At 49.6% G+C, this 12,395-nt stretch overlaps 1 protein-coding gene across 2 annotated transcripts in view; it reads left to right on the top strand.

The window, feature by feature from the left end:
• Positions 1–8,123, top strand: part of trpm7 (transient receptor potential cation channel, subfamily M, member 7) — a 34,645-nt gene extending 26,522 nt beyond the window's left edge. For both annotated transcript variants that reach the window (XM_053865103.1, XM_053865107.1), the window contains exons 26-40: positions 53–786; positions 1,722–1,816; positions 1,893–1,989; positions 2,059–2,135; positions 2,198–2,235; positions 2,314–2,342; positions 3,248–3,298; positions 3,373–3,417; positions 3,496–3,561; positions 3,634–3,917; positions 5,032–5,114; positions 6,468–6,673; positions 6,742–6,793; positions 7,774–7,880; positions 7,948–8,123. In XM_053865103.1, the coding sequence (XP_053721078.1) occupies positions 53–786; positions 1,722–1,816; positions 1,893–1,989; positions 2,059–2,135; positions 2,198–2,235; positions 2,314–2,342; positions 3,248–3,298; positions 3,373–3,417; positions 3,496–3,561; positions 3,634–3,917; positions 5,032–5,114; positions 6,468–6,673; positions 6,742–6,793; positions 7,774–7,880; positions 7,948–7,982 (1,999 nt within the window). In that variant the 3' untranslated portion in view covers positions 7,983–8,123. The remainder of the gene's footprint in view (positions 1–52; positions 787–1,721; positions 1,817–1,892; positions 1,990–2,058; positions 2,136–2,197; positions 2,236–2,313; positions 2,343–3,247; positions 3,299–3,372; positions 3,418–3,495; positions 3,562–3,633; positions 3,918–5,031; positions 5,115–6,467; positions 6,674–6,741; positions 6,794–7,773; positions 7,881–7,947) is intronic.
• The last annotated feature ends 4,272 nt before the right edge of the window (positions 8,124–12,395 follow it).

The following is a 12,395-nucleotide window of genomic DNA, read 5'->3' as shown; positions in this document are numbered from 1 at the left end:
TCAGCCGTCGTCATGACAGAGGGGAAATGTGACACACTTTTCTTGCTTGTAGGGTGGAGACCATGTGCATGCAGCTGAAGGAAGTGGGCAACACGGTGAACGTCATCAAAAGGTCCTGGCTCACGCTGGACTCGCAGATCGGTCACCTGCAGGACCTCTCCGCCCTGATCGTGGACACGCTGAAGACCCTGACGGCGCAGAGGGCGTCCGAGGCCAGCAAGGTCCACAACCAGATCACCTGGGAGCTCAGCCTCTCCAAAAACGTGGTCCCCAGCGTCGGGCCTGTGCCGGCCGACACCGGTCCCCTCTCCAAGTCCTCTGCGGTCGGAAAACCTCAGGCTGGACTCAACATAGCAGATTCTCTTTTCGGGGCTGGAGCAGAGACTGACAGGAGCCAGAAGCCTGTGCACAGCCTGGGGAGAGGGCAGGTGCTGGACCTCAAGGTGAATCCAGAGCGAGGGGGGGTGTTTGGCCTCAGACCCTCGACCATTGAGGCTGGCTCCTCGGGCAGTGCCGGCTCTAGTGCCTTCGTCCAAAGTGCTGTGGCCACTTCCCCTCCAGAGCTGCGTGCACGAGGCCACTCTCTCACTCGGAATAAGCTGACCCGTCCACAAGAGCCCATTTATTCGGACTCACCGTCGAGCCTCCCCAACGTCCCCTACCCCGGAGCTCAGTTCCACATCAGCACCCCCTCCCAGCCCAGTGGCTCCAGCCACCCTGAACTGACACTGGCGGGGCCGCACTCTCCGCCGGACTGCACCACGGTAGAGTTTGGGGCCTTCATCGGTAAGTCTGACAGCGAGGGAGAGTGTGGTGTTGATGAGAGCGAAGCAGAGGACGAGGACAGTATGTGTGTGTATCCCACCGTTGTTGTCATGTCTAAGACTCCAGAGTCTGCGCCACCTGCTTGCTTTCCTTCTGCCTCTGCAATGTCTGGAAGCAGTGAGGGGGCGCAAGGGGGGGCAAAGTTCAGAAAGTGTTCGGGTTATGTCAATGAGGCTTTTTGTGACGATGAGGGCGCGTCCGGTTCGGCTGGTACACGACAGACAGACATTCCAGCTCCGCAGACCTCCGAAGCTTCTGTTCGGATCAGCGTCCCAGCAGAGGGCAGCTCGGACCGTGGTCCTGCTGCCCCACCCAGGAGACCCCCACCCAGGGGCAAGGATCCAAGAGCTTTAGGAGTGCCAGCTCCTGCAGTCAACCAGGGTCAGAGAGGGTCAGAGGTCAAATCAGACATGAGGAACCTGGCAACACGAGGTTTGAGTCTGAGCCGAGGTTCAGGGCTGCTTTGCTGGGTTCTGATTCTGTCCTTCACCTTCCTCCTGCTGCTTGTGTTGATTTGGAGAAGAATATTTGACAAACACGAGCATGTCGTTCTCATTCAGACTGTTCTGATCAGTGAACTTGCTTGACTCTTGGTGCGTTCCGAATGTCTCGGTGCCAATGAAAGATCAGTACTAACAAACTTGACTCTTGTGTCTTCTGGTGAGGTGCCTCCTCTCTCTGCTTCTTCATATGCCTTCTCCAGTTCTGATGTGACTGATGCAATGTTGGTTTGGATGAGATTTGGACAGCTGCTGGGCAGAATTTTCTTGTTTTCATTGTTGGTTCAATCAGAAGCTGTGGTTGTCAAATTTGCTGGGAAATACTCGATCACATTTTGATCCTGTCAAATGACAATGTCCTGCGACGGTCTAACAGACTCGCTCTCTTTGTTTCAGGACATAAAGAGAGTTCAGAACTCCAGCACTCGACGCCAAAGGAAAGCTTCACGTCCAGCAAAGAGCAGAGCCCGGTGCTGCGCTCCAGAGCCAGGGTGCGTTCTGTGCCGCCTCATTTGAGCCGCTTCATTTCTTACCCTCTCATCTCGATCTCATTGGATCTGCTTCCAGGCCGAGCATGAACCTCGCGGTCTGATCAGAGCCGGCAACTCGTATGCAGGGTTCACCGAGTTGGACAAGAGTCCGGCCTTCCTTCACCCTCAGTCCAGTAGGTGCTCAGCAGAGGCAGCTGAAGAACCAGGCTGGAGTAGTGAGTCTTTGTTTTCTTGTCCTTCAGCTCTCACCAAGAGGGAGAGGAATCGAGTCTCAGCCGAGGACATCCTCATCCACGAGGACCCCAGGGCTGCAGTGCTGGTGAGAGTCTCAATCTACACTGGCTTTGGTCAGCGCCCCCTAACACGTGTTTGCTTCTTCAGGAAAGAGTCCAGGTCAAGTCAGCTCAAGCCAGCAGCCTGTAAGTGACCGAGTGTGTGTCAAACCTGTGCCTGCTCATAACAGGTTTATTAACATCCGCTGCTCTTCTGTCTGACAGTCAACCGCCCGCCGAAGATACATTACCTGGTAAGATGCCTTCAGAGTTGTTGGTGAGCTTAGAGAATCCAAGAGATTCTGACTCCGGGAGTCCACCAGTTGTTTTCACACGGCATCATGTGTGTGTCAGACAATTTTATCATCAGTCGTGGAGTCCACCACGATGTTCAGAGAATCAGGACTGAGAGTTTAGAAGAGTCAGGGTGTCACGGGGAGCAAGGATGAGATCAAGATCTGAACACTGTGGTGTTAAAATAGAAATAAAAAAGTTTTAGTTTAGCAGTAATAAGCTGAAACATTATAAAGGTCTTTCCACAAAATTCCATGATAATACTTGAGATGGTGTCACATTTTTAGAGGGTCTGAAAAAAAGTGAGGATCTTTGTGAAAAAAGGTGACTGAAGAATCATTTGGGAGAAATAAATGAATGGGAAATAAACAAGTGTCAAGTAGATGATTGAGAGCTGCAGTGTGGAACCTGGGTGGATTGTTTGAGAAGAGTGAACTTCAAAGCAATAAAGTCCACGTTGAAGCCAACAGCAGAAAGTTAACAGTAAAAAGAGGTGAAAAGTGAATGATACCATAGTACGTTATGGAAACAGTTTAAAGTGAAAATGCATACAGAAGAATGCACATTTCATTGTCTACAAAAGTGAGTGAGAGGCTGGAGGAAGAATGAAGATGAGCTATCCAGATGATGGACATATGAAGGAGGTGAAGATGAGAAGCTTGCCAGGAGAGCAGGGCTGAGAAGAGTCGAGTAACTGGAAAGGAGCTGAGGAATGAGTCTGTCAGAGGGACGTGTGGAGAGAGTTGGGAAGGACAGATGGTTTGGGCCAGTGTAGAGGAGGCAGTGATGAGGTTCATGATGAAGGTGGGATTAGAAGAGGACTTGATGTCAAGTGTGAAAGCTTTGTCTGCTCTTGTGGTTCCAGCTGTCCCCCACTACTCGCCCCGACACACCCACCTGGGGCCCAGGAAGGACTGTGAGTACCAGCCTTTCACTCAGAACAGGTCTGTGACTCGCCTTGTGTCTTGACTCGTGTCGTGTTCTCTCCAGCCATCGGTTCACCATTCAAACCCATGGAGAGCTACCAGTACTCGGGTGAGAGCTGCTGGTCCGGCTGTGGTTCTGTCCACTCTGCCTTCTGCGCCCTCATCTTCTTCCTCTCCACTCCCTCAGCTGTGGAACGAAACAACTTGATGAGGCTGTCCCAGAGCATTCCCTTCACTCCAGTGCCACCCAGAGGTGAGCATGTGTACTTGTACAGCCTGTGTGCGTCTGAGTGGCCCTCGCTGACTCCCTCGTGTGGCCCCTCAGGGGAGCCGGTGACGGTGTACCGGCTGGAGGAGAGCTCCCCCAACACCATCAACAACAGCATGTCTTCCTGGGCCCAGCGCGGCCTCTGCGCCAAGATCGAGTTCCTCAGCAAAGAGGAGATGGGTGGCGGCTTGCGGCGGGCCCTCAAGGTCCTGTGCACCTGGTCCGAGTACGACATCCTGAAGCCAGGCCACCTCTACATCGTCAAGTCCTTCCTCCCCGAGGTGGTCCAGACCTGGCAGAGCATTTACAAGGACGACACCGTGCTGCACCTTTGTCTCAGGGTACAGCACGCACACACGCACGCACGCACACAGAGGGCTTCTCTCACCACTCGCTTGGCTTCCTTTGGTGTTTTCGTCACACTTGGATATTTGTGTTTGTCTAAGTAGTTCATGTTAGTCGAAACAAGCAAACACAAAAACACAAAGTGTTTGTGGGGAACCCCCACAAACACTTTGTATTCCTGCCTCATGAGAGGGTTAGGAGCATGAACCCGTCACCAGGGCTCTGCAAACTGCTCTGCTCCATGTTGCGTTTTTTCTGCTGCAGAACCCAAGCTCTCTTCAGTCTGAGGTCACCACAGATGGAGGTTCTCCTCCAGGTTTCTTTGTTGTACTGGGACACACACATCACCCGAGACGTTGCACCTTTGAGGTTTTTTTTTTTTTTTTTTTTTTTTTTGTTTGGTCTCAGTCTCTTTCCCATCACTGAGCCGGGTGACACCTGCTCTTCTGGATGACTGGTTGCTGCAGTCTTGGGGTCAGAAGGTTCCACTCTGTTCGCCCCATGTGTGGCTCATAGCTCTCACAGAGATCCCTCAGTCTCAGGTCAGAAACGTCTCTGGGAGTCCTGACAGCCACAGTGACTTCCATTCATCTGTCCCAGCATGAGGTCCAGTTCGTCGACCTTCTGCTTCTGCGTCTACTTTGGGTCCTGTGGAAGAAAACTGTTTTGTGTTGATCTGAAATATTTAAGTGGAACAAACTCGCACTAACAAGTCAGGAAGGAAAAGCTTGGTGTTAATGCCTCCAGCGCTTTGTCCTCACTTTATTACAAAGTCCAATTAAAAGAGCAGATGAGGCGATCTTGACTTTGACCCCAGTCTCACGCCAGAACGGACGAGTGAGTCATGACAGCCTCCTGCAGCTGCGTTACTGCCCACCAGGTGTCGCCAGAAACCCTTTATGAACCTGACCATCCGGTTGTTCAGGAAGTTCTCCTGTAACAAAGTCATGAAGCCATCAGGTCCAGAGCTGCTGGTGTTTTAACCCTCTACCTGCTGAAGTGTCTGCAGCTGCTCTGTGTGTCTGGTCACTCCATTGCTCCAAGCATGTCAGCTGACTGTCACAGCACCTGCTCCAACCTCATCCATGCAAATGTGGTGTCCTCCTCCAGGAAATTCAGCAGCAGAGAGCCGCGCAGAAGCTGACCTTTGCCTTCAACCAAGTCCGACCCAAGGCCATCCCGTACTCGCCCAGGTAAAGAGGGGCTTGTTTAGTGGGGACAAAACACTATCCTTGTGAGGACTGTATGACCTTGTGGGGACATTTGGCTGGACCCCACACGGTACAGCCTCAATTTGAGGGTAAGGAATAACTGGCTTTCAGTCTGGTTCAGAGCCCCAGTCTGGTTCAGGTGATCAATGTGTTCTGGATGGTTAGGTTTTAGGGGGAGAGGCTGGGGAAAGGGTGATGGCCAGGAGAGGTCCCCACAAAGGCAGCAGTACAAACGTGTGTCTGTGCGTGCGTGCGTGTGTGTGCGCGGGGCGTGTCAGACAGTTTCTCTCCTCAACTTCCTCTTGTCGCAATTGCTCAGTGAGTGAAATGAGCTGCGACTCTGGTTCTGACCTTGGGTCCCTCAGCCAGAACATTATGACCCCTGAGCTTCAGAGATCTGTGAGCCGCCAGCAGGGAGCAGCACCTGCTCTCCGAGGTCCACAGTTGATTCCTCTGACTGGTGAAAAGCAGGCGGCTTCTGTAGTTAAACTGGTTCCTGCTGGAGATGAAGCTCGTCCAAGACTCTCCCAGACAGAGAGACAACAGGAAGTGCTGGACTCACTCACTGGTTCTTTACCGTCAGACCTGAGGAACGGCATCATTTCTGCCTTCTTTAATTGTCTCACAGTAACTGGTACATCCAGTTTCATTCCACTCCTCCTCTGACCGTGCAGTGTTCAGTCGTCCTTTGTTTACTGTGAGGGAGGCTCCTGCACTTTATGAAACATCCTGTTGTGTTGCTTCACCATGAAGCGTTGCAGCAGAAGTGATCATCTCTGCCGCTCCTTCCTCAGACCACAAGCCCAGCCAGAGAAGTGCCGTCCCTTTTCCTGGGAAAATATCATGGTTGATCTCAGCAGTTGTTACTTCTGACCACACAACACACTGGCGTTGAGCAGTTAAACCAGACCGGACGTGAGTCGCTCTGACTGTGTTTCAGTTTCACTCTGACGCTGGCGTCGTTGACCGCGGGCCAACACTCTTGTGAAACACTTCCAGAGAAGAGTCGCGGTGAGACGCTTCCAGACAGCAGCGCCGAGCTGCCAAGAGCAAACCTCAGGAATGGAGGAGGAGTGGCTCTGTCTCTCTGTGTGTGGGCTTGTTTATCGTGCCTTGTGGGGTCCAATTCCACACAACACTATCCTTGTGAGGACTGTATGACTGTGGAGACACTTGGCTGGACCCCACAAGGTTAAGCTTCAATTTAAAGGCTAAACTTCAGGATAACTGCTCCAGAGTCCTGGTTGAGGCTGGGTTTCAGGGGAGAGGCTGGGTGGTGGCCATGAGAGGTCCTCACAAGGATGGTGTGACAAACGTGACCCCTCTCCTCCCCAGGTTCCTGGAGGTCTACCTGCTGTACTGCCACTCGGCCGGTCAGTGGTTCGCCATCGAGGAGTGCATCACCGGAGAGTTCCGCAAGTTCAACAACAACAACGGCGACGAGATCGTGCCCACCAACCTGCTGGAGGAGACCATGCTGGCCTTCAGCCACTGGAGCTACGAGTACACCCGGGGAGAGCTGCTGGTGCTGGACCTGCAGGGTACCTCCCGCCCCTCCGCCCTGGCTCGCGCCCCACTCGCCCCCTCTAACCTCCACCTCTGTGTCCAGGTGTCGGAGAAATCCTCACCGACCCCTCCGTCATCAAGAGCGGAGAGAAGGGGTACGTACGGACGGACGCACGCTCTCCTGGGTCCTGGGGGTCCTGGCTCGCTGCTGCCCCCTGTTCTTTACTGCAGACTTACACTCATAAGAAACAATAGTTTGTTCACCTTCCTTCATGAGTTTTATTCTCTTCCACATAGGATTTTCCATCCCTCATTTTCGGGACCTTTTTAATGCTTTTTTTTTTTAACTTTTTTTAATATTAATTTGATTTGTGGAAGAAAGAAGCTTGAGAAAATGATTGAAACGTTATTAACCTTGATATGTAAGCTGAATCAGGCTTTCCTCACATAGTCAGGAAAGGTAAACGTGTAACATATAACAATGTAAGGTAACTACACTGTCATTCATTTTTGCAGAGTTTTCTTACCTGCTTTGGATGGATCCATTAATTACATGGGAAATGCAGAGATTGAAATATTTACTAACCGTTCTTATTTTATTACTTTGTTTATGATTTGTGTGCTGCTATTGTTCCCTACAGTGTCATTTATATAAGTTTTAAGCTTCACCTTGCATTTTTCAGCGAAGAATTCTCATGGTTTTATTCATCAGTTTTGGATGAGTTAAAACGAAATATTTGAAGATGAACAAGATGGAGCCAAGAAATGTTATTTAAGAATTAAACATAGATAAAATAATGAAAATTATTTGTTTTATTATTATCTGTATGATTGGGAAACATGTTTTGTGGTGATTTTCCCAGACAACATAGTTTGACTCAATATTTTTCATTGATATTTAAAAAGTGCAGTACAAAAATACAGCCTATTTTTTAGGCTTTGTTTCATTGTTTTTTTTAGTTTAGTTAGTTTTTAATCCCAACAAGGAGGTTTTTCTTATCTTTAAAGAAAAATTAACCATAAATCAAGTGTCAAGTTTTGTCCCTCTGACGTCATCATTTTGAGTGAAATCCCAACAGCGCGATGATTCACCAGCAGGTGGCGCCAGCCTCTCAGTGACTGTCCTCTGTTCCAGATCCTACGATATGATTTTCGGGCCGGCCAACCTCGGAGACGACGCCATCCGAAACTTCCGTTCCAAACATCACTGCAACTCGTGCTGCAGGAAGCTCAAGCTCCCAGGTGAGACCCGCCTCCTCGTGAGCCCCGGGTGTCGCGGGAGCTCACCCGCTTCTCTGCCTCCCTCCAGACCTGAAGAGGAACGACTACACGCCGGACAAGTGAAGCCGCCGCCGCCGCTGCGAGTCAGAGCCAAGGAGCCCATCAACTGGAAGGACGGTCGTCGCCGGAGCATGCCGACTGTTGCGCAACACCTCTGCTGCGTTTTAAAGTTTTTAAAAGTTTTTAAATATGAGCGGATGAAATGGTACTTTATTGTCGCAGAGATTTTATTATTTATTATCCAGTTGCCTTGTTTGAACCTGAAAACGCATTTTATCCGTGTGTGTGTGTCGTCCTGAGTTCGTAAAAGATGGAATTGAAATGGTGTTTTTTTTAAAAGAAAAAATGGGCAGATTGCAATGCAACTTTTACTGCAACATGTTGGTGATTTTCCTTGTGCGTCCCCCCGAATCCTCGCTGACCATTTCTGTCATTGTTACAGAGGGACGGTGGCTCTCTGTCGCCCCCTGCTGCGAGAACAGACTAGTGTATCTTATAGATACTGAGCGGCGGCGGGCTCCAGCGCCATCTCCTCGTTTTATACCGAACTCTTCTTGAAACTAATAAAACCTCAAAAACAGCGACTGTGTTGTGGCTCCGTGGGTTTGTTGATGTGGCGTCATCGTCAGGTGACTGTCGCGCGTCACACAGACACAGGACCGGCGGTGTTTAAAGTACACACGCACGCGCCTCCCCGAAACTGCACTCGGTGCCAAGCCTCCGCCTCTCTGTCACGTGACGGCCCTTTAAAGGGGGGCGTGTGCGTGTGAGACGAGTATGTTGTCCAACTGGTGTCGCTCTCCCAGTGTGTGTTCGCACTTGACCACAGAAGCACGCGCATCTCCAGCCGCCCAGACTCGCCTCACTGTCCCGCCATGCCTCACGTGCGCATCAAGTACTGGTGAGTGTTGGCGCGAGCGACTCGTTGGTTTGACGCGGAACACCTCTGGAGTTCGGACCTGACGCGCTGTGTGTGTGTGTGTTTGCTCCAGCTCCGGATGAGGGTCCAACAGGCACTTCAAGGAGCTCAAGCGCAAGCTTGAGAGTATTCCTGGAGTGACGGTCAGCCCCGAGAGCGGCCCCTCAGGTAACCGCGCGCGCGCTCCCGTCACTGTCGGCCCTGGACGGGGCTCGGCCCCAGAGACACGCTGGTGTCTGGCTCCACCCGGTGGACAGTGGCGGTACTGCTGCTGCTCCTCCGTATTCGGATCAGTGAATTAGTCATCATGGCTCCTCCTCCCTGTATGGGCGTATAGTTTTCTACCTCAAATATAGAAATATATGATCATTTTTAATTTTAAAACATTCTAGTTTTTTAAATGCCCCGTTTCAATGTCTTTTTTTTAACATTTAAGATTATATATATATATATATAATACACTCTTTATTTTAATACTATTCTAGTTTTCTACCTCAAATAAATATAGAAATATATTCTCATTTTTAATTTTAATACCATTGTAGTTTTCTACCTCAATACAAATGTGTCCCATTTCAATGTCTTTTTTTTTGTTTTTAATATTTAAGAATTTAATTATATATATATATATTATTATTATTTTTTAAATACTATTCTAGTTTTCTATCTTTTGTTATTTTTTATTTTTTCGAGACATTTCTTTTTGTTCAGCCAATGTATATTTTTTTTCGATGCCAATGTCAGCTGTCCCTGTCTCGCGCCATGTTCCCTCCATTATCTTTCTTGGTTCGCCTTTAAGTTCTTTTTGTTTTCTGCGCTGGAGCGGGGAGCGTTGATGCGCAGCGCCCCCTAGCGAGCGACGGAGGGGCTGGACAGTGAAGCGCCTGTCTCACCTCACGTGTCCCGTCTTTGTCTCTCTCTCCAGGGAGTTTTGAAGTGTCCTTGGACGACGAGCTGATCTTCTCCAAAGTGGCGGAGGGGACCTTCCCCAACCATGACAAAGTGAGTGCGGTCACGTGACCTCGGAGCCCACGCGTTGACTGACGACGCGTGCGTTTGTCTCCCCGCAGGTGGTGTCACAGGTGATGCAGCGGCTGTCCAAGGCCTAGATGTCACATGACCACGGTGGCCCGCGCTGAGGCTCCGCCCACTGCCGCTTCTGCCTATGACTGTTCCCACTGAAACCTGGAGTGTGAGCACGATGTTCCCCAGAAGCGGTCGGTTCCGCGGAGCCTGAGTCCGAGCTCATCCGTGGCGCCTCGTGTCATCCACATAATCCCATCCCTCCAATAATCCACAATTCGCCTCATCATCATCATCTCCAACCTGCGTCACGAACATCAGCGGTGTTTCCAACGAGTGGTTCCAGCAGGCGGTGAAGTGGATCAGAACCAGATCCGGATTCACCTGGATGAACACGTTCAGACACAATAAAACCACATCTGATCTCCAGCCGACTCTTCCTCTTCTGTTGCCCGTCGACCTTCATGCCGTCGTTTAGGCTTCAACTTATACGTTTACCCCGGGTTCTACACTTTTGTTTTACCATTTCAAATCATGAACGCCGTGTAACCACTTTTATACGGGGAAATATAAATGAGAACTAAAAAAAATCCCACTGACGCTTCACGCCAGACCGATATCGGATCCAAAACGGATCGTCTCGCTGGCGGGTGACGACGGTCGGCGCATCATACCAGCAAACGTTTATTTCTCTCATTGCTTTCAGCTTTGACATCCATTGTTTTGAATTGTGTCGCAAGAGGAATCATTCAGAGGCAAATCATAGAAGTGAGCACGGAAGGATCCGATTCTTCCGTGCTCACTTCTATGGTTGTTTTGATTGACAGTCTCTGTGGAAGAATGATTTATTTTCAAACATGCTGCACATGGTCAATGTAATGCAGGAGCTTTTACATACACTAGTCCTCAAACTTATTCATACGCTTGCGATTTTTTTTATTTTGTGATGAAATTAATGATTTTTTTTGGGTCAAATTTCTGTGTCAGTTATAGGTGAATTGAAAGAATGACAAAAATACAACACAAAAACTAAAAATATTTATTACCGGGGTGTTTTATTTCTGGCGTCCCCAAAAATGCCATGTTCAAAATGATTCATACCCCAGACAGTCAACAGAAATGTGCCAAATGTGGTCATTTTTGTCCTGTACTGACTTCAAGATGTCACAATGAAGTCAACGTTGTAAACCTCGGAAGCTCAGTAAGAAACATCTGTCAGCTCGCCTGGCCTTTGGTAAACATCATCTGAAGCACGATCTCTCACTGAGCAGCGGCTTCTTCCGAGGTTTACGTCCATGGAGACCTCCTCTGTGCAAGACTCACCTTTGTCCCTGCCTGGTCGAGTGTTTCCATGAGGGCCGTGGTTGTCCTCTCTGGGTTGGTGTTGATTTTCCTCGCAGGTTTGGGGGACACCTCACACTTCCGTCCACAGCCACTGAGGTTTATAACGCTGTGGAACCTCTTGTACTTGTTGATGATGCTCTGGACAGTTGAAACAGGGACATCACACTGCTTGGAAATAGTCTTGTAACCTTTGCCTTCACTGTGGCTATGAACAAGACGCTGACACAGGTCCTCACTGAGCTCCTTCTTCTTGACCATGATGACCAGAAACGAAGAATGACCTGAACACTTTCCCCCTATTTATACTGTTCTGGAAAGATGTGTTTTTTCATTTTAACATATGGCCAACAGTGTTGACTTCATTGTGACATCTTGAAGTCAGTACAGGACAAAAATGACCACATTTGGTACATTTCTGTTGACAGACTGTCCGGGGTATGAATCATTTTGAACATGGCATTTTTGGGGACGCCAGAAATAAAACACCCCAGAAATAAATATTTTAAAAGAATTTTGTGTTTTTGTCATTCTTTCAATTGTTGGTCGCATATAACTGACACATAAGTTTAAAAAAAAAATCATTCATTTCATCACAAAATAAAAAATCAAAAAGGTATGTATCATTTTGTGGACAAGTGTATGTTATCTTAGTTATCATTTTCCGGTACATTGTCTGTCTTGCTGTGATGTAAACAGTCATAATAACATATTCAAATGCACCGCGACTGTGTTTGTAAGGTCTCGTTTCTATTCATAAGGGGAACTGCACCACTTTATCAGGGGAGTCACTGCCAGAGGCTGACAGGTTTGGGAGAGAGCTGGAGCTGAGGAAGACGATGGTGCGAGATGAAGGCCGAGGCCCGGGCGTCCTCCTTTTCAAAGCCACTAGGTGGCGCGCTCCGCCCGAAAAACTTGGCCTTCGAGCCACCATTTCAACGAACCTGCCTTATTTTCGAGGCGCGCCGCAATGCTGAGCTCTGCTGGAGCAGACTCGTCACCCGAGAACCTCGCGACTCTTGTTGACGGGGATGTCGAGAACACACCCCAGAGTACAGGCTGTTTGCTCGACGTGAGTCAGGCGGTTGTGCAACACGAGCTTGGCGTGCCGGGTCACATGAGCGCTCACGAGCCCGGGCAAGCTCGGACACGGCGGGAGGTCAGAGGTCAGCCGGTTCACTCCGCACTGAGAA

The sequence above is a fragment of the Synchiropus splendidus genome, chromosome 5, assembly GCF_027744825.2.
Source record: "Synchiropus splendidus isolate RoL2022-P1 chromosome 5, RoL_Sspl_1.0, whole genome shotgun sequence".
In the NCBI taxonomy this organism is placed as follows: Eukaryota; Metazoa; Chordata; class Actinopteri; order Syngnathiformes; family Callionymidae; genus Synchiropus; species Synchiropus splendidus.
Note: the sequence above shows the minus strand (reverse complement) of the source record. Positions and strands in the feature narration are given on the sequence as shown.